Consider the following 21,904-nt stretch of genomic DNA (forward strand, 5'->3'; position numbering starts at 1 on the left):
ATTGAAGAAAGTTTTTTTCCTAAAAAAAAAAAAAAGTTGGCATCACAGTTGGAAAAAAATCATTTAGAATGAATTGGTGTACAATAAAATGAAATATACCAAGGTTTTGTGGCCAGTCAGTTTACATGTTTCCTAAAGTTTTTTAAAATTGTTGATTATTATTTATTTTAGGTTAAAATCAGTCTAAATGTTCTAATTAAATATGCAGTTCTGAATCCACAACAGGAATAATGGTTTTGGGTTTTTTCTGTGCTTGATATGGGGTTTATGAAGTCCTTAACTATTCATTTTCCTGACTCTGGTGGGCTCAGGTTTTGTGACTGATAAGTGACAATGATGCAGTTACCTATTTTAACAACCTTGTGTACTTAAATGGAACTTTCTAGAAACTACCCAAGATATTTATAAGCTGCTTGTTTTGATTTAGTTCCGTAAATGAACATTTCTAAACAAATGGGATGATTATGTCCCCAAAACATGGCATTAGTATGCAGGGCTGCCATGGTTTGTAAGAACAGTGCCTCTGAAGTTTCCCCTCATCATGCCCCTCTCAAGACGTACACGTTCCTCATGCAGCTGAGCTAGACACACTGTCCTGCTCGGAGAAGTTACCTGCACCTCCTGAGCTGGTACTGCTGTAGGTTACGTTGTGGGTCGCACAGTTACTGCTTGAGTTGAGAGAGTTTCCTTATGACGTCTCTGAATTTGACTTTGAATGGAAATCTGTGCTGTGGTAATTGAAGAGTTTGATATTTGGGGCTGTGAACTATGGAAGCTCTGAGGGTCGGGTGGCCTCTAGTGGAGAGACACTGCTGACAGAGGCAGCCAGAGCTCAACAGTGGGCATGTGGCAAATAGAGACATCTGAAAGATTTTGGGTAAGAAGCACTAAACAAGAGGTGTTTCTTAGTAGCTTTTGTCAGATCTGTTGCATTTCCGTTTCATAATGCAAGTATTTGCTACCTTCATTTCTAATTTGGAAGTTGCTACTTTGACCTTGTCACGCGAGAGGTGGATAGCTGTCTTTGCCCTTTGGATTGCTACTGAGGAGGAAGACAACTAGCAAGTTAGAAACCACAGAAGCTCTCTTTTGACTCTACCTATGTTACCTGTCCTGGGAACACTACGCAGTTAGTAGGTTCAGGTGTACACCTGTGTCTCAGTAGTGGGAGGACCCTATATCTACCAGTGTACTTCTGTCTCCCAGGCAGCCAGTTTCCATAGAAGGGAAGCTTGGTGATAAGCCAGACAAGATCCACAAAATATTCAAGTAAGTCCCTAACCTGGATTCAGGAAACTTGACACATTTCATCTGTGCGTGTTAGAAAATTAATGGTTATTGGCAAGTAAATATTATAATTAGAATGGATTTTTTTAAAGCAAAATGGTAGCATCACCAGTGAAGACTTTTGTGCTTGTCCAACCTTTGATTGCTTTATCTGACTCAATCCAATGTGTCGAGCTCTGTAGAAGCCATAGCTGCTGCATTTACCTGGCGTTCTAGGGGTTCTTGATGTATGCACACTAGATTGCAAGACCATTTTAATGTAGATTTTCAGAAACATATTGAAGAGAAGAGACTATACTTGTAGAGGGGGAACCTCAAGAAGAGAGGCTAACCTAAGAATCCTTTTTCTGAACTCTGTCTAGCTAGCCATTCAGTATATATTTATTTGTTAAGATTTGTAATTTAGATTTTCATGCCATTTGTGAAATACTTTTTTTTTTTATTTGTATATTCTAAAAGCTTCAGATATTTAATGGTAAGGTCTGGCTATGTTGTTCTCGATGCTGTTAAGGTCTAGCTGCTCTGATTCATTCTGAATGATGGGAGACAAACAATGTCTTGCTCTCAAGTTTGTTCAGTTGCCTTTTAGGCATCTATTTGACTCTTGAGCCTTATTGACTATTTCTGCTATGGTATTTGCACTAATCAGTTTAAAAGAAAAAATATATATGCAGTTGTGTGTAGGCCAGGTATAAAAATCCAAAATGACTGTGCTGCAAAATGCTAATTCAAATGGTAGGTGAAGCCAAGCATAAACGAAATAATAAACAGATGTGAGTCACCAAATATAGAACACTTAAGTCCTAGCTGCAAAGGGACACAAATGAGATGATAGGGTATTAGTAGAAAGATGCAATTTACAGGTCAGAAAGTAATAGTAACCTTTCACTGTGAAAATTGAAAATTAACCTTGGGAGTATTGGATCATTTACAGCTTATATGGTACTTTTATTGAAGAAGAAAAATCTCTAAAAAGACTTCCTGTGATTTTTCGAGATTTTAAAATGGTGCTTTTCAAAGTGTGTTCTTTTCTCTTCTGTAACTGCATCTCACTGTATTTTCATTTGGTGATGCCTACATAGATGGCCCTACTAGGGTTTCTTAGGGGTTCACAGAATTTTTTTTTTTCCCCATTTTAAATTTTCATAGAAGCTACGGTGATTTACTTGCTTTGGGTGAAATTCTTAGTGAGCACCAGTCATCATGTCTGTTGGTCTTATCTAGGGATTTTACTACTTGCATGTTGTTTATCAGACTGCTTGATTTTTATTTTTTTCATCTTACCTGAGATTAATAGCAGAAGCAGGTTCCATAAAAATCATGTGAACTTCATTATCATTACCTTTCTAGTAATAAAAATCTGATTTCCAAAAATTATTAGCATTTGGAAAAATAAAAATAGAATTGAGCAGGAGATTTTTTTTGTCGGAAACTTCCCATTCAGATATGGAATATGGCTTGTATGTAAACTAACAGGAAAGCAATTTTCCTAAAGTATTAATTTTTTGAAGGAATAAACCACACAGTGGTGGTCATAGAAAAATATCTAGTGTGTTATTTGAAGCATAACATAGAAGAAAGTAGAAGCTAGATGTCATACACTTTAAAGCAGCAAAATTTAAAAAAAAAGCGAATCTCTAATGCATGCATTTAAGATGCCATGTAGTAGTAGCCAATAGTGATTATTGTATAATGCAGCATTTCTGGGTTTGTAAAAGGGACTTTCACAAGCATGTTTGTGGAATGCAGTACTGTAAGCTTGTTTTCCATCTTGTTTAGTATGGTAAGAACTCAATTATATTATTGTTGAAACAAAGTAATAAAATGATGGAAGTGAACAAAGTAAGCTAAAAATAAGTTCCTTTGCTTATCTATTTACTACATATTACAGTGTCTCAACTTGCATGTAATTGTAGATCTAATAAAACATTTTATATGGAAATACTCCCAAAATCTTTTACTTGCATAGTGGTGTCATTGGTACAGAAATAGTATTCTGGTTTTGCATAATTTCTACTAGATGTCCTTTAAGTATCATTGAATATATATATGGGTTTTTTATTAGAACTGTTATTTCTGAACAATATATTCTAAATACCTCATTTGCAGCAATAAGTTCAAATAAGTTTTTATATTATTCATAAGAATTTTTGTAAACTTTCTGAAGGAAAATACTCATTTGATGCATTAAGATTTTGTATTCAGTCTACTGCTATTCACAGGTCTTTTTTCCTAGATTCTTGGAAGAGTTTAGACTTTTACCGTAGCAACAGTTGTTTGGCTTTAACCTAATTTATATAACAGTATAATAGACCTTTCATACTTAAACACGTCTCTTTTCCTTTTTTTTCTTTCTTTAGGTAGCTCTGGTGCAGTGGACAGAGAGTGTTGGTCTCACTCTGGTTAACAGGGATTTGACCTCAATGCAGCTGAAGACCCCTGGTGGACACATTCTGACGTACTATATTCTGCAGATCTTTCCCTTCACTTCTGAGAGCAAGCGCATGGGGATCATAGTTAGGGTAATTTTGGGGGTGTTCTGGGTGTTGGGTTTTATTTCTCAAAAAATGTTTTTACTGAATGTTTATTTTTATAAAATTTCATTGAAATTTGATCCTTCGGGGAATGCATTTCACAAGATTTTCAAATGGAAAGTACACTTTTGACACAGGTACACATGAAATACTAGGCAACCAATTGAAGAAAAATCAGTCTAACCTGATGATGCAGAGACCTTTGTAAAGGACAAACTCTTCTCTTACAGGGAACATGTTAATTTCACTACTTCACGCTCAGCCTCTGATTCTGCAAGTTGCCTTTAAGCCTTTGGTTTTAATTTTCTGTTTTTCTTTCATACAAAATATGTTGCCCCTTCAAGGGATAAATTAATGGCTGAAATTTCTTACGATAGTAGTTAGCATCTTTCTATGCTACTAGTGCTGCTGCTTTTCCAGACCCAGTATTGATATCTGAACTGGCATGCATACACAACACAACCCACAGGGTCTAAGATTTATGAGATATGTGCTTAGTTGTCTCCTAGATGCCCAGTTGGGAGCATAGTAATGATCATTAAAACCTCAGATGAAAGGAAGCTACAACACCATGCTAAAAGGAAGGTTTAAACCTCTGCGAATGTTAAGCATCCGCCTTCTCCCTACCTAAAATCAGACACTTTCGCAGAACAGCGTCAGACAACACTGTTAGATGGTTGGATCAGTGCCAAGTCCCAGTTAAATATGTGTCAAACTCATCCCATTTTTTATTTGCTCATGATGACAAGCCAGGCGTGCCATCAGCCTTAGGCAAGGATACTTCAGGCAGAATATGTGCATGCTCAGGTCTGGAGAGACCTTGGCAAGTCTGTATTTCATTAGGTGAGGTTGGCACTAAGAGCCTGTTTAACAGTGACATGTTCAGAGATACTCTTAAGAAGCTTGCAGATGAGACTAATCCATTCCTTCTGCGACAGACCATACCTCAGAAACTCCTGATTTGGATTATATTTGCCTGTGTGTGAATTCTCTGAATATGCAATGAATGTTTCATCATTAAAACATCTGTAACAAGCATTTACACTAAGTTATTAGTCAATTTTTAATTACTTAGGTATTTCAAAGATACAGAGCAAACTTTCTGTTGTGGGTTAGATAGTATATGCCACCAATGAAACAAAATAGTTGGAGGGGGCATAACAGTGATATTTTAAAATTTAGACGGGCAGCTTAGGGATGCTGAGAATCTGTTACTCACATTGACTTCAGTTAGAGCTGATCCTCTTACATGAGAAAGTAGGGAATATGCATCTCGATGGAATCAGAGATGTCATTGGAAGTAGTAGCATCAAGTAATAAAACTTACCCACCTCTTTGCAAGGTACTTCATCTTTTATAAATGATAATCCATTGACTACTTCAAAAGACAATTAGGTTATTGGTAGGTAATTGTTTTGACTGTATAAACAGATTCCCCACCCCCCTTTCTTTTGCAAAATTTTAGGATGAATCTTCAGGAGAAATTACATTTTACATGAAGGGTGCAGATGTTGCAATGTCCACTATTGTACAGTACAATGATTGGTTAGAAGAAGAGGTAAGAAACAAAATCAAAATTTATAAAGAATAAAATGTTGTAAAAACTAAAAATTTAAAATATTAGGTATTATTGGAATAGGTTTAAAGGAGAACCTGAGCCAATGCAGTAATGGGTTTTGAAATTCAGTTACATATATCCTGAATGGGTTTTAAGGGATTAGAATTATTTCCAATTCTTGAATAACCCACAGAAAAAGCAATGCTGGCGGTCATAGCAGAACACGTTCCTACTTAAAACAAGGAAATTTGTTTTTCATTGACTGACCTTTCACATAAAACCTAATTACTTCTGAGAAGTATTCTGCTATAAACCTATTTATCCTGAAACGCCCTTGTTTTATCAAATTCTACAGTGAGGTATGATTATGAATTACAAAGTTTAATAAGGGTTGCAGCCAAATTGAAATAGTTTTTTGCCACATTTATTAAACTTAATATAAAATAGCTAGTGACTGAATTTCAAAACTGATTAATATTTTTCACTGTGTGGCTCTAGTAGGTACCAGCAATCATCTTATTTTGACCCGACATGCAGACAATATGTTAATACAATGATTACACCATGTATGTTCATAATGGTATTGGCAATATGAATCAATATCTGCTGCAGGGCAGTTTGATTTATTCGGGGACATGAATAAATTAAACTCCCTCAAGACCTAGCAAAATGTCATAAAAATTACTTTTGGCGATAATGATGCACAATTAATTGTAAAATACTTGTTTAATTTATTTAGCTTTATGAGGTCAAATCAATAAGTGTTTTGCACTGGACAGCCTTGTTTTTCATTAAGACATGCTATTCCATGGCTATTTTTAATGTGTAGATATTTTTCTGATAAGAGGTATGTTTAGTGGAAAAAGAAAATAGTTCTGTTACGTGGCTCAAAAATAGTTTTAATTTATTTTAAAGCTTCAACCTAAAAGAGATTTTCTTTTAAGCTAGGAGAGAAAATCTAATTGGCTTACCAATAGCATGCCACTTCATTTGGAGGACCTGAAGTATAATTGCTTTTTCTTCTGTTTGTGGCTTCTCCAAAATAATCTAAGAGTCTAAAGAAACACCAAAAGTTATGGTACAGATATCCCCTGTTAATATATAGTATAAAATGTGTATATACGGTTGAATATTTGCTTAACTATTCTGTGGTTTGGTCCATTTAGTGTGGTAATATGGCACGAGAAGGACTGCGTACACTGGTTGTTGCCAAAAAATCACTGACTGAAGAACAGTATCAAGATTTTGAGGTATGAAGGGACAGAGTGATCTTGTGCTTCACCATATTTAGTTACTTCAAGGGGAACATTCCTCTTTTTTATTCTGTTAAGGTGGCAAAAAAGATGATTCATATTTAAAACATGGATAGTTGAGGTATGGCACACAATCTGTTAGAGATTTTGTCATTTGTTAGTGATTGTTCTGCAGTCATACATAGGATACTGTTTTGCTTTATTATGTGACTGGACAGTGTTTTCCCAGAAGCCAGCGTAATGTTAATTCTGTAGCTTCAGCATGACCTAAAAAAATCTACTTGTTCTCAAAGATAAGGGCAGTTCCTGCTCTAGATGCTGTGATGACTAATTCTTAATAGTTCTTCAGAAGGCATTCTCTCGAGGTGATTTGTCAGGAAAAACATGTATAACATTGGGTATAAAGTAAAATCTGCTCTTTTAATCTTGTTCTTCATTAAAGATATTTAAAGACAAACATTTAGCCTAATAAATCCATATTATAACTGATTGGTAGACTAAATGTATACTTTATGAGTCATAGCAAACTCTTAAGTGGTTTTGTGTTTGTGCAAACAGAGTCGATATAACCAAGCAAAGTTAAGCATACATGATAGAAACCTGAAGGTTGCTGCTGTTGTAGAGAGTTTGGAGCGAGAAATGGAATTGCTGTGTCTCACTGGAGTAGAAGATCAGCTGCAAGCAGATGTTAGACCAACTCTAGAGATGCTAAGAAATGCTGGAATAAAGGTACTAAATGCATACTGCTGATGTAACAGGTTATCACTTACTAACTTTTTTTTAACGAGACACGAATTATATTTGTCTATATTCAGGTTCATTCAAAGTAAGAAATATGCCAAGTCCTAAGCACGTTCTGGGCATGAGCTAGCAGAAACAAACAAGACATTGTGTGTGAACTTCCCAGGTGTCATTCATCTTAAGCTTACTTCTGTAGGAAAACTACCAATGGATAAATGTATGTGACTCCCAGTCATTTATCCCCTGACTGTCTACAGTAAACTGTCCTAGCTGACACTACATGAGTTTGGCACAAGATTCGTATGATAGCAATGTTTTCAGGCTTGGCACTCATGGGAAGTCTCGGCAAAGATCAAAAGATGAATTGTTTGAACTAGAATTCAGAACTGCCCTTGGAGTTTGTTCAAGTCATGTTAAAGGGACAGTGTCAAAAGCTTTGCACAAGAGTTAGTGCTGTGTTTTGTTCATAGGGAGGCTATGCTAGACAACTATCAATTGCACGTTTAGAAAGAATACGTTTATTTGGGAGAGGGTTTGAAGTAAAGATATGAGCAAAATCTGAGGGGATGGGGCAAGATTATATACATTTTGCTTGAAGCAGAGTGTCAAACTCTGCACAGAAAAGGTGTGTTGACTTTGCATTGGTTAAACTTGAATCAGATACAATGGGGTTTTTTTAGCCTGAGAAGGAGGGTAAGTTACTTTGCTTTGCAGCAAGCATGGGAAATCTCCCTTTACGTGAGAGAGGAGTGGGAATGCATGGAGCTCTGCCTTGGGACAAATGATGAGCCAGTTGAGAATTACGGATTAGAATTAGTGGGCACACCAATGTGGACAACATTATGGTGAGTGTCTGCTACAGGCTGCCTGATCAAGAAGTAGTAGAAGAGGCCTTCTTCAGACAACTGGAAGAAGCCTCACATTTGCACGTGCTGGTCCTTGTGCTGGACTTTAACCACCCCAGTATCTGCTGGAAGGGCAACACAGGAGGGCACAAGCAAACCAGGAGAATTTTGGAGTGCAATGACAGTCATTTCCTGACACAGGTGATTGAGGAGTCAACAAGGAGAGATGGTCTACTAGTCATCATACTAACAAACAAGGAGGAATTGGTCAGGGATGTGAAAGTTGGTTGAGGGGACAGCCTTGGCCACCCACAGTAGTTATGAGAGGGTGAAGTTCAGCAGGCTCAGGAGGATCTTCATTAATGTCTATAAATACCTGAAAGGAGGGTGCAAAGAGAACGGAGCCAGGCTCTTTTCAGTGCTGCACAGTGAATGCACAAGAGGCAATGGATGCAAACTGAAATAAAGGAAGTTCCACTTGAATATAAGAAGAAATTTTTTTACTGTGAGTGTGTTCAAACACTGGAGCAGGTCTCCCAGAGAGTTTGTGGAGTCTCCATCCTTGGAGATGTTCAAAACTGTCTTGACATGGTCTTCAGCAGCCTGCTGTAGTTGACCCTGCTTTGAGCAGGGGAGTTGGACTAGATAATCTCCAGAGCCCCTTTCCCATGTCTGTTATTTTGTTATTCTGTTTTTAATTAATTCCTGTTCCCCAAAGGCTTTCAGGTGACAGCTGCTAATGCAGTGGTGTGTACAATTAGAAAAATATATGTATGGATTAAAGCCTTATGATTACATCAAATTTCTTTTTAGTACAGTGTGACTAGTGCAAAGTACTAATATATTAGTACTTCATGTATAGTATTTTCTCGTTTGCTCTTGATATTTCTTCTATATGTGGTCGCTTCTGACTGTTATGTATACCCTGCTTCAAATAGGTATAGAACAGTGTGACAATTTTTTTTTTTAATTATTTCTAGGATTTCAGAGCATTAAAGCTGTTCTGGCTTTAATTACAACCAACATTATAGTAGGCTGGAAACACAATAGTAGCTGTAGATAGGTCATAAAATTATAGATCACTCGGTTACTGATGAGAAACCATGAGCCTTTTTGTCCATTCATTGACCCACATGGATACTAATGAAAAGGATTTTACCTGAGACGAACAGGAAAAGAGGGAGTCAGAGGCTTACAGTTTAATAAAATTGCAACTGTTAACTTGGTAACTATCCAGTAATAACTTGTGCAGCTTAAGTCATTCTTCCTGTGTGGTCTGTTCTGTTTGGTCTCGGGCTAATGGTATTTCATCCAGATGTCCTTCAACTTTCTTGGTGTTAAGGGGCTGAGGGAGAGAGAGCTGTCTCACTTTAAGAACAGATGGATCCTCAACCTTATTCCTTAAACTTTAATGCCTTCATCCGCAGTTCTGCATGGTCAGTGGGCAGGATCTCTTCGGAGTGTTGGGACTGTAGCTCTGCCTCCAGGATATGCTGTCTCATTGCTTGGCTGCTGCTTTCTGACAGTCTCACTAGGGTCACAGACTCTTGTGTTGCATCATTTTGCTGACAAATGTTATCTCTCTTGTAGTTGTCTGCATCCTTGCTCTTTTGATCAAGGTAGCGTCAGGGCCATAGGGAAAGGTTTTTATGCTTTCCCTGCTGTTCGGCTATGCCAGTGGGTTTCCCCAGAGTTTCACCTTGTCTTCGTGTAAATTGAGACATTGGCCCTTGTGAGAAGGGAAGGGGAATGGAGCTGCCTGAAGTAAAGACAGTTCTTTTCTGTTTTGTGTGGTATTGCAGTAAAAACTGCTCATTAATTTTAGTTAAAAATGCACATATCAGTATCTTTTCTCTGGTAATCTAATCCCAAAAGGTACCAGAAAAAGCTTGGAGAGAGATGTCATTTAGATTTGGAGAACAGACACATTGAAGTCCAATGGAGTAAACTTTCACGTTATTTTGCAGATATGGATGTTAACAGGAGATAAACTGGAGACAGCAACTTGCATTGCAAAAAGTTCTCACTTAGTGTCTAGGACTCAAGATATTCACATTTTCAGACCTGTAAGTATAGTTCCAACTTTTTTGTTGGTTCATCAAAGGACAGCTAATAACAATGTTGCTTTATTTGATCAGTAGTTGGCTGCTTGTTAAAAATTGATGGGTTATTGTACTGAGTGTCATAATAATGGTCGAGAGAGTAGTACTTAGGTTGTTATTCAAGGATGTAGAATTACAAAGCATTGCTTCTGTTTAAGGGTGCTTGTTTCTAGATTTGTTGATATGCTACAGAAATGTTTGTAGCCGTGTCCCAGTGACCCAGGTTCAACATGCATTTTACACTCTTCACTTATACAATGGACATAGTAAGGTACCTCTGAATAATGATGGAGAGGGGTCTATGTGAGGTGCTGAGCCAGTGGGAAAGTGTCCAGGAATTTAGGCTATCTGAATGTGGTTCTTGCTTGTTCTAGCATTTTCATTAATAGAACTCTTTAGACTCAAGCAGAATTAATCCTGAATTAAACTGTGATGCCAGCGTCCTCTGTATAGACGTAGTTCAAATCAGTATGAGAAAATTTGAATTTTTTTGTATATCGTGATATATATTTGCATTTTATTAACAGACTGTTTAAGATAATTGTTAGAAAAGTAAACTGAATATCTTTTTCTATACATTTTTGTAATATTTGCATAGCATCAACTCTACTGAAGCTGAACAAAAATAGATTTTCCAGACTTGATTGATGCTGTGTGATCAGACATAATATGTCTGTGTTTGTTCTAAATGAACCACTTGCACCTACAGAAATAATTATATGAATATAATTTACATGTAAATGTAGTTTCTTGTGAAGCATCAGAATGGCAAATTAGGCCCTGCAGACTACTATTTGCAATTAAATTATTAATGCTTCTGATAAAACTTCAGATCAATTTTTGTTGACCTTTCCATGTTGTAACACCACAAATTAAGTCTTCCTGAACAAAATCTATTTAGTTGAGTCAGATTTTTATTTTCATTACCTCGACTGGTAATAAGAGATCAGCATAAAACTGTGTTAACTTAGAGTATGCAAAGTTTTAAATTAGTTAGAAAATGGATTTATACAGAATTATTTCTGTGGCAGTATTTGTTGCAAAGAAATAACTACTGGATTAATGTAAGAAAGTACCAAGTACTCTAACACTTCTATTTTAGTTATAAATTAGTAAATAAAAAATTATTTACTACTTTGGCTTCCCAAAAAGATGCATTTTATTTTTAATGCTCTTCCTTTTTATTCTTAGAAGTCTCAGCTTCTTCATTTTGTAATGAAATCAAGTGATATATTGTTCTAGAGGTATTTACAGATTAAAAAAAAATTACCTCTGTTAGGTGAAAGGTAGAACAGAGAGGGCAATTACTGCTCATCACTGCGCGCCAAGTGCTGACATCTCTTCATCTCTGTAATGCAGAAAGATTATAATGGGCCAATGCAATCCCGGGCTCCTAACAGCTGGCAGACAAGGAGCTTTCTCTTTGCATGTTTAATTGTGGGAAAGGAGGAAAAATATTCTGAATTGGGGCATGTGTATGGGTTTTTCTGTTTGCAGGTGCCTTTTAATGTAACTCAAATTTTATGTGTAGTAGAGCCCATCTGGAGGGAGAAAGGTCTTTGGACTGCATCTGATTCTGGATAGTAGTGGGCCAAAGACAAAACTTCAGTGTAATTAAGACTCATATATTTTAAAAGTTATTTAATCAAAGTGCTGACAGAGCCAAAATTAGAAGTGTAATCAGAGTTTGTGTTTTATTCTGTGCTTGGAACTTTGTCTCGCACACTAGCTCTAAAATACATTGATCTTTTATTGGAAAAAAAAAAAAAAACAAACTGCCAGTCTCCTCAAAATCTGGTTATAACTTAAATTTTTCATTTTCTGTGTTCTAGCTCAAACCCTTCCAAAATCCATTTGGTAACCTTTGACCATTTTTTGCATTTCACAGCTGGGTCTTTCTGAAACAATAATTATGTAAATACAAAAAAAAAAAAATCTATGATGTAGTTCTTACGTATTATGCCTCTTGATCCTGCTTGCATACTCATGCAAGATCCAAAAGGATTAGTACTAGTGAGCATTTCTATGTGCCTTTTGAAATCTGTGTCTACTTAACCCACACTGAAGGAACTATTAATATGAACATTTTGCATTATTCTAAGAACATATTTTACTGGTTAATAAATAAAAGTTTTGGGGTTTGCTTTTTTTTGTCTATCTTTTTTCCTCTAGCCCTGCCAAGGTGGAAAGACTCGGGTCAGCTTGAACTTAAGATATTTTAATGTCATTAATTCATTAATTTTTTGGCCCTGGTCTACTTTGGTGAGGAACCAGTTAAGCTGACTACATAGATCTTCCTTGTTTGAGGATTACTTTTTCACTCCCTAAGATTCAAGGCTTGTAGTCACATCTCATGGGTATTGGGCTTGCACTGGGGTAAAACACTTGTTGAAGAACTAAGGCCTTCTAGGTATAAGTTCTCAAAACCTGATTTATTTAGGCAGGGGTTTTTTTAAGAATATAACAAAATCTTTGAAGTGAGTGTTTTTTATTGAAGGTTACCACTCGAGGAGAGGCTCACTTAGAACTAAATGCCTTTAGGAGGAAGCATGACTGTGCCTTGGTGATATCTGGGGACTCACTTGAGGTAAGAACTTGGTTTCTGTCAAATTACATTTATCTATATGCTTATGTTCAAAAAGTAAAGTATCAGTGTCTTCATGCTCTTAAACTTTTTTCCAATATTTGCCCATACTTTAAGTTGTCCTTAGAGATACTTTTGTTTTTCACTGAGTGCTAATTAGAAGATAGATGTTTCGATGGGCAAATGTTACTGGTTCTCTGGTCTCCTGTATGGTAACAGAATGGAATTTCTATGCAGCGTGCTTTAGCATTGTCTCTTCTCTTAACCCCAAAGCATGTTGGCTCTCTAAATGAAAGAGAACGTCAGTTTAAAATAATAAAGCCACAGTCAGTAGAATGTGGCTTTTTTCTCCCAGGTGGATGTTGTGCAAGCAAAACTTCATAACCGAATTCTTTATACTGTGTTTTTGTGTTAGACTACATGTAGTAGTATTTAATCATAAGTAAATGCAAGTGTGTTTTTTTCCTTAGGTTTGTCTGAAGTATTATGAGCATGAATTTGTAGAGTTGGCTTGTCAGTGTCCTGCTGTAGTGTGCTGCCGATGTTCTCCCACCCAAAAAGCTCATATTGTGAAACTGTTACAGCACCACACTGGAAAACGCACATGTGCAATAGGTAACTGCTGGCACGGTCTTCATTTGCAGTAGCTAAAATCTGTAATAAACTTAAGCAGTAGATGGCACCATTGAGAAATAGTTGAAACAAAACCAAAGAGACTTCTTTATCAACAGCCAGGTATTATGTAGCTGTAGCAGAAAATGCCATTCCACGAGAAAGGTGTGGTTATCTTCTTTATTCCACAGGAAAAAGTCTTGATGCTGAAGTAATTAATCATAATCCATAGATTAATTATAAGAATTTAAAGGTGTATAGGAGGTTTCTAAAATACTGTAAGGCTAGGAGAGTAAAACCTCTGAAGAGCTGAATATTGCAGTGACATTTTCCAGGTGATGGAGGAAATGATGTCAGCATGATCCAAGCAGCAGACTGTGGAATTGGAATTGAAGGCAAGGTAATGTTAACAGTTTCATTGTCAAATATGTGCCACATAGTAGTATAGTAACATTAGAAGCTTTATTCTTAAACAGGAGTGAATTGATCATTTCTAATTAAAGTATGCTGTAAGATGATAAAAATGCTTAGTCTTTGAACTAATATTTTCTTTGCTTCTATGTCCTCTGCTTTATCTTTTTAAATATAAAAAGCAAGAAAAGCAGAAAACACTATAGTTATTGCTGTGTAGCATTTACCTGAAAGAAGCAGGATAGGCGATTAATTTTATTTGTTACAGCCACTGCATCTTAGAATATGCACAAAAAATTGTCCTTTGTGTCTCGTTGCAGGGTTGATTTCTGAAGCAGGAGCAAACTTGACTTTTAATACTAATTATCACTTAGAATTTTGAAATTTGAAACACATCTTTTACACTGGGTTTCATATTTGGAATATTTTTTTGTTGTTGTTCTAGGAGGGAAAACAAGCTTCCCTAGCAGCTGACTTTTCTATCACACAGTTTAAACACATAGGTAGGCTGCTGATGGTACATGGTCGAAACAGTTACAAAAGATCAGCAGCACTTGGTCAATTTGTCATGCACCGAGGCCTTATTATTTCAACTATGCAGGTATTGAAAACTTTGTTTTCTGAATAGTTAAAAACACTATGTCTGACTTTGCAATGTCACAAAAATCTTTGTCAACCAGTATTGTTATTTTTTCCTTTATTGTAATGTTTTGTATATAGTTATAGTAAATATATATAATTATCTGCTTTTTGTAGGCTGTATTTTCATCAGTCTTCTATTTTGCATCTGTTCCCTTGTACCAAGGATTCCTAATGGTAGGGTAAGTCAAAACCAACAGTTACGATATCTGATAATAAATATAGCAAACTAACTTGCTAAATAACATCATGTAGTTGGTGTCTGCCGTGTTTTTCATACATTTATCATTGGTATGCTATCAACACCTGGATGAGTCTACAAAGTCAAACTAGGTTGAATATGTACTATATGAGGGGGGAAGCCTCATTATCAGCTCTCTGAAGAGAGGGATCTGCATAGCCTTAGAAGAAGATACCGTATAACCTTTTTCACATACGGGGTGAAAACAACAGAGGAAATCTCCCAGACCAGTTTCAGCTGTTACACAGATTGCCACACAAGCCTCAGTGAGAATCACAGATTTTTCTGTTAAAAATGGAGCTGAAGCTACCGATTATGAAATTTCCTCTGAGAGTGCACTAACCAAGTCTGCCACAGACTTCTGTTCAGGTGAATGTATGCAGGATTAGGAGCAACCTGGTCTTGTTGCAGAAGCTGCTGTAGTAATATGGTTCCCCAAGTCATACAGCTGAGGGATATGCATATATTCGTGTTTGTCCCTGCTCTCTGCCCCTTCTGTCCTAAGAGCTTCTTTTTATACTCCTTGTAAACAATAACAACTTAAATCAATTGTAACTTAAATCATAGTCAAATCAAGGTCTGATTACACCAGACTGCAGAGGCAAGCAGTAGACCTCTCCAAAATGTTTGTAAATAGTTGTGCCAAGTTCTAGGAAAGTACATACTAAAGTGTACATCTGGCATGTGCATACTAAAATCCAAAGCCACTTACAGAGCTGTTAAGACTTTTGTTCATCCACCTACCTATATCATGATGTCCACAATATAGTGCTTGTTTTTTCTTTGGTTTTCATGCCGTCGTCTGTGGATGAATTTAAATGTCAGGTCTTTGAACTGGTTGTCCAAAGTGGAAGTGCACAGGGAGTATGGTAACAGGTGATAAGCTTGGGTGATATACATATAAGAGAGAAATGTATTTACTGTTTTTGAATGTATAAAAGCTCTGTAACTTCTCATGACTGGCAGCTCTCAGAAGCACAAGAGCAGGTTGCACGTGTAAAGCTGTATTGGTAAGCTACCTCAGTACTGGGTAGAACCACCAGTTTAATTCCACTTACATAAAAAGAATAATTGAATTCAGTAGATAGGTTTAAAATCATATCATACAAAAGTGTCAATTTATGTGCTTTCCTTTCACCTAGGTATGCAACCATATATACTATGTTTCCAGTCTTCTCTCTAGTATTGGATCAGGATGTGAAGCCAGAAATGGCATTGCTGTATCCAGAACTTTATAAGGATCTCACGAAGGTATGAATGTCCTCAGTGCTCAGATATGAACAAATGCTGAAATCTCTGGTGTGCAAAACTGAGAATTCTTACAATCATTTCCTTAAGGTATTCTATACAAGACAGATGCACAATTAATGTAATGCAGACTTTTGTACTATGAAGATAATCAGTGGTACCAAATGTTCCACTCAGTTTTATTGATACATTTCTTAAGTCACCAATGGTTGGACTAAAATAATTCAAACATAAAGGTATGTTGATGTAAGAGTTGCTTTCAGTCTGGCCCCAGGATCTCTGATCTGGAGTTATTTATGCTTACTTTTTCACAGCTCCTTTTTCCTTTTTAACTGGTAGATTAATTTATAGATTCCTGCCCCTCACCCCACCCTCCAGAAATTACTACTGACCTCTCCAAAAGCTGACTTTCTTAAATAACAGATACTGATAACTGACATATCTTAACTGAATCATCTGTAGAGCCTGCTTTCTGTGTGTTTGCACATACCTGCAAAGTGTTTAATTTCTTTACCTGCAAAAGTGAAACAAATCTCAAGATTCTGTTTTTGTAAGTTTTTGGAAAAGTACTTCTGCTCCATCTTAAACTGTCAGCTAGAAAAGTTATGATCCAAGGCAGAAGCAGATAGTCTTTTTAGGGTTAGTAGTTTCTTCAAAGGTGTGTCTAAAAGTTAAAAAGCAGACTGTAGTCGAAGAGGGTCTACACTTCTCAGAGCCTTTGTCTTCTTAGTTGTACTAAATTAGCTATTAGCTATGTTAGTCTGGGAGAATTTTTTCTCATCTCTTGGAGATCTTGATTCTCTCTTCTTCAGAATCTCTAAAGCTTCTTTGTGAGATTTCAGCCTATGATTAATCTCAAAAAAGCATGGCCTTACACCTGCTAAAGGCAGTTGTAAGCTAACCTGTGGAAATCTGTTGATGGAACTTGGAATCATCTTGTTTCCGAAGATAGAAGTTAACCTGTACTCGGAAGCTGCCCAGGATGGGTAGATGAATACAGGCTAAGTTTTTTTGTTTAGGCTTAAATGACAGTTCTTGGAGATGCTGAATCACTGGCTTTCCCAGCTTATGTTGCACCTCTATGAATATTAAATAAGTACAACCCAAATAATTCTCTTCAGAAGAAAAAAAAAGATAATGTGGAGAAACTGGAGAGTACAGTTCAGTCCATTGTGTGGGGCAGATGATGATCAGTGAATGATTATGGATGAGTAGTAACAAAAAGTTACTTACATGCTACATTTGACTTCACTATTACAAGGTAATCTTATTGTGAGTGTGTATTACAACAATTTATGATCGTGCTGCCTTAGTCATGACACTATGAAGCCTACGTATTTCTGCACGTTGTTTTTCAAATTATGCAAATCTCTGCCAGTGCTATTCAGCTAGTGTTATTCAAACACGTGTTGACGTGGACGATAATTGTATCCCTAGGAATTGGTTTCTTTTCTGGGATATGCTAGTGATGAAAATGCTTTTTAGATTTTTTTAAAAGAGTAAGATATAATGGCACAAGTCATTGACAGACTCTTGGTCTGATGCAAGAAAAAGAGAAAATTAGCAAGGTTCAGAGAGACAGGTGTGGCCACATACCCGGAGGACACACTGATTCAGTATTACTGTTACTGTGGCTCCTATGGAGTTATAGCTAGAAATTTCTAGCTGATGAAAATTTGAAAGGAAGTACAAGTAAGAGGGCTCCCTGCTTCCATCTGAAAATGATTCACAGCCTGTTGTGCAGCATGCCCTAGAGGCTCAGGTGTGACTTCCCCTTCTAGTTCCATAAAGGTGAACCAAAACTCAAGCTTATTCTTATTTCACAAATCTCGCTAATTGGGAGCTATGGTCGAAGGTGGAAGCAGTGTACAGTACTCAAAGGGAAATGAGTAGGCACTCATAGGAGAAAAAAATCTCATGTTTCTTTGTGCTTGTACAAGAATTTTTTCCCATGTGTTCAGTCTGTCACCAACATTCTAGACTATATACAGAATTATGAAAATGTCTTTAGCACCTTGCCACGAACTCTATCTATCCAAGAAAATGTTTTAGCCTATACTGAAGTAACAGAAAGAGTTAATTCATCACTTTCTACAACAGTGAAGCACATTTCTTTGTAAAGTGCTGATTCTTCCCTGTTCCAGTGATCACTTCTTTTGTGCCAAAATGGCTGCTTTGTTTGCTGCTTTATCCTTTTAAATGCGTATCCTTTCAACTCTGCAATTCTAACATTTCATCAGTACCCTCACAGAATGCAAGTCATATGCAAATGTACAGCATTTATTCTTTGATTTATGCATAAGTTTCAATCTATAACATTCACAATCACAAGAAGATTTAAAATGTATTTAGTAAGTTACTTGCTGAAAACTTATAGTAGTCATATGTTTATTCTATGAATGCAAATTGATAGTTTATCCAACATTTAGAAGTGACTAGTAACTACAGTTTTGCTTGAGGTTTAGGTCAGTAGGTACACAATACTATTTTTCTTAAAGACTACATTTTACAAAACAGACATAAAAACATTTTAAATAAAAAATAAACTAATTTTACTGTAATTACCCCTCTGAAACATTCACAATCACAAGAAGATTTAAAATGTATTTAGTAAGTTACTTGCTGAAAACTTATAGTAGTCATATGTTTATTCTATGAATGCAAATTGATAGTTTATCCAACATTTAGAAGTGACTAGTAACTACAGTTTTGCTTGAGGTTTAGGTCAGTAGGTACACAATACTATTTTTCTTGAAGACTACATTTTACAAAACAGACATAAAAACATTTTAAATAAATAAAAAACTAATTTTACTGTAATTACCCCTCTGAAAACCAGCCAGAGCATTGCAAGGTAAAGTATCTTTGTTGTTTAAGGCCTTAACTGTTCTACCCCCAAATTTAGATTTGTGTGATTTCTATACAAGTTTGCAGTGAAGAATCATAAAAACAAGTAGAAGCTTTTTAGTCTATATCACTTCAAAGACTGCTTATTTTACTTGTATACTGTCTCTCTAGTGATTAACTATTAAAAATATATGAACTGAGTAGATTTCTTTTTTTTAAAAGTTATGTTTAACTGTCCTCTCACTTGTTTCCCTTAGGGAAGATCTTTGTCATTTAAGACCTTCCTCATCTGGGTTTTAATCAGTATTTACCAAGGTAGGAGAGAGTCCTAATTTTACTGAACTGAGAATTTTTTGTCTGCTATTAGCAATATTGTTTTTCAGCTGCAGGTTGAATTCCCAAAGCTTAACATTTCATCAGCAGTTATATATATTGCTTTCTGTTTATCTTGTAAATCGATATTCTTGTAGTGTGCCAGGCCTATTCAAAACACAGCATGGATTGGTATTTTTATTGATGCATGTCACCTAAAAAAGGACATGTTTTTAATTAAATGCTAATCCAGAAAAATTTTAATGAGGGCTTATCACATTGCATATATTTACACAGTAGTTTTCTTTCATGGAATGACAGAAGTACTGTTGAAGAAATCTGAATTATGTAAGCAGTTAGAAGTAATTACACTTTCAACAATATCTCATTTATTTGTAGCACTTGACAAAATGAGGTTCATTAACAGTTCATCAGATATATGGCACTAAAAGGTGTTTAATTTTCTAATAGTTTTATTTCTTTACAGCTTTACTTTGGTTGTTTTATTTCACATGCACAAAGCACAGTAAATATCACTTCTGTTGTTTTAGAAAGATAATGTTGTTACCTTATAAAAAAAATTACTGGGCAAGTTTTGATAATAAGCAATCCAAATGTTCAGTGTGCAGTTGTTGCAAAAACTGGTACACTGAAATTTCATTGCTCAGTGTTTTGTTAACTTTGTGTGCCTTTCCTAGGTGGTATTCTGATGTATGGAGCCCTGCTGCTTTTTGAATCTGAATTTGTACATGTCGTTGCCATTTCCTTCACTGCCCTAATCTTGACTGAGCTCTTAATGGTTGCACTGACCATACGAACATGGCACTGGTTAATGGTGGTGGCTGAATTCCTCAGTCTTGGCTGCTATGTGGCCTCTCTTGCATTTCTAAATGAATACTTTGGTGAGTAATAGTAGAAGTATTTTAGCAAAGAACTGTGCTTTATATTTTTAATACTTTTTTCTCCTTTTTTTTTTATTAAGAATAGGTGATGTTATGCTTTGTGAAATACGGCTTTCTCCATAAGAAACATGACTGCATTGAAATTAGGCTTAATTAATGTTGGGTTAAAATATTCTCTTATCCTCTCCTCCTAGAGTTTGACAATCTTTATTCCTGTTAGTATGATTTATCTAGATAATAAACTTTACTCAAACCACGGATGCTTTTCCCATCCTTGATCTGATCTTGACAGTCCAAACTGCATACCTTAAATTGGCTTTGAGATTTGCAGTATTGAAATGGATATGATTGAAAAAAGTCAGGATCTTTCACTGAGTTGGTGAATTATTTTGTATGCCAGACCAAGTGGACCTCATTAAATCTAACCCACAAACTTAAAAGAGCTGAAGAATTGCTAGAGAGTGAGGCAGAAGGCTATTAGGATAGATACTTTATATAAGAATAATTGTTCCGTAATTATATTAAGCTTATTTTAAGCTTGCTTTGCTTTAAATTGCAGTATGCCATACTGTCTCTTAAGGTTCTGATTGTTCATAGTTCACAAGATGACATCAAGACTTTTTAACTGCAAATTTTAGCAGTCAAGGATCTGAGCATCAAAATAATACATAATTCTTTTTATATCAAATTATCCTTCAGTAAAAAAAACTATCTTAGTGTGATTTTTACAAATGTAACTTCTACAGAAAGATAAATAACAATTTTGATTATACCTCACAAGGAGTAGAATCCAGCTCCTGCTCTCTCTGTGTTCCAGGAGCTGAGGAGTAAGGAGTTGCCCTTCTTCAGTTGTCACTTCTCATAGCAGAATTAAATGTTACATGGTAGTTTCTAGGAGTCTGATAGTTCTGCTTTTACTATCTCATGTCCCAGGTGTTCAACACTAGGGTAGCGTATTTACATTATATAATTATTTTTTTTAACCAGTAAATGCTTCACTGCCTGTCCCAGGTATTCTGTTACTTCCCAGATTTCTCAGGAGTCAAATTTTAATGAAGAAACAACCCTGCTGGGCTTGGTACTTGTATTGTACATTATTTCAGGTTTGCCAGAGTACCTTTTTCTTTTCTCTGACACTGATGCACAGACTCTTTAATATAGAGATTATTGAGTTGATTCCTGAATCTCCACAGCCAAATTACAAATTAAAGGAGCAAGCAAGAACAGACACAGGTACTGGCTCTTTAGTCCAAACTTCCAGGAACTTCGTAAAGCAGAACTTGCTGCTTCACCTTTTTAAGTCTTTAGTATTGGTGACAGCCAGTCCCTCCATCCTTTGTAGGTGCTGTTCAGTGAGAAACACCTTTAGGTGGTGTTCACAGATGTGTAAAAACTGCAGGGACTTTGTTTCTTGCAAACCTTTCTGTAAAGGGGAGTGCTTTACTATCCTCATGTATTTGCTGGACAAGTCCAAGCAACTGCGTAAGTAAATGGTTGCATGGCTTCTCCCAGATTTCATGGGCTTTTGTGAAGATGCATTTTACTGTGTGTTATTAATCAGTTAATCTGAGAAAATGCATTTCAGTTAGTCTCACTTTTCTGAATGCTTTACTCTTACTGAATCTGTCACATTATAACTGGGGGGAGGGAGCCTTTTTTGTGCATGTAATGCAGTATAAACCTAAGTTATGGTTTACAGTTCAAGGTATAGAACAACTTCCTTGTGTCAGGAATGCAGTCCAATAGTGCTTGACTTCATTGGCAAATAAACTGTTTCTTTCAATGATG

General features: G+C 36.2%; 1 protein-coding gene across 1 annotated transcript in view; it reads left to right on the plus strand.

The window, feature by feature from the left end:
• ATP9B (ATPase phospholipid transporting 9B (putative)) overlaps nucleotides 1-21,904 on the plus strand; it is a 161,772-nt gene that overhangs the window by 137,178 nt on the left and 2,690 nt on the right. The window contains exons 15-27 of the mRNA XM_009277184.1: nucleotides 3,648-3,809; nucleotides 5,287-5,379; nucleotides 6,546-6,629; nucleotides 7,191-7,361; nucleotides 10,186-10,284; nucleotides 12,818-12,907; nucleotides 13,375-13,519; nucleotides 13,852-13,916; nucleotides 14,373-14,528; nucleotides 14,684-14,748; nucleotides 15,950-16,058; nucleotides 19,160-19,217; nucleotides 19,913-20,116. Coding sequence (XP_009275459.1) covers nucleotides 3,648-3,809; nucleotides 5,287-5,379; nucleotides 6,546-6,629; nucleotides 7,191-7,361; nucleotides 10,186-10,284; nucleotides 12,818-12,907; nucleotides 13,375-13,519; nucleotides 13,852-13,916; nucleotides 14,373-14,528; nucleotides 14,684-14,748; nucleotides 15,950-16,058; nucleotides 19,160-19,217; nucleotides 19,913-20,116 — 1,501 coding nt within the window. The remainder of the gene's footprint in view (nucleotides 1-3,647; nucleotides 3,810-5,286; nucleotides 5,380-6,545; nucleotides 6,630-7,190; nucleotides 7,362-10,185; nucleotides 10,285-12,817; nucleotides 12,908-13,374; nucleotides 13,520-13,851; nucleotides 13,917-14,372; nucleotides 14,529-14,683; nucleotides 14,749-15,949; nucleotides 16,059-19,159; nucleotides 19,218-19,912; nucleotides 20,117-21,904) is intronic.

The sequence above is a fragment of the Aptenodytes forsteri genome, unplaced genomic scaffold (genome assembly GCF_000699145.1).
Source record: "Aptenodytes forsteri isolate BGI_AS27 unplaced genomic scaffold, ASM69914v1 Scaffold338, whole genome shotgun sequence".
NCBI classification, from domain to species: Eukaryota; Metazoa; Chordata; class Aves; order Sphenisciformes; family Spheniscidae; genus Aptenodytes; species Aptenodytes forsteri.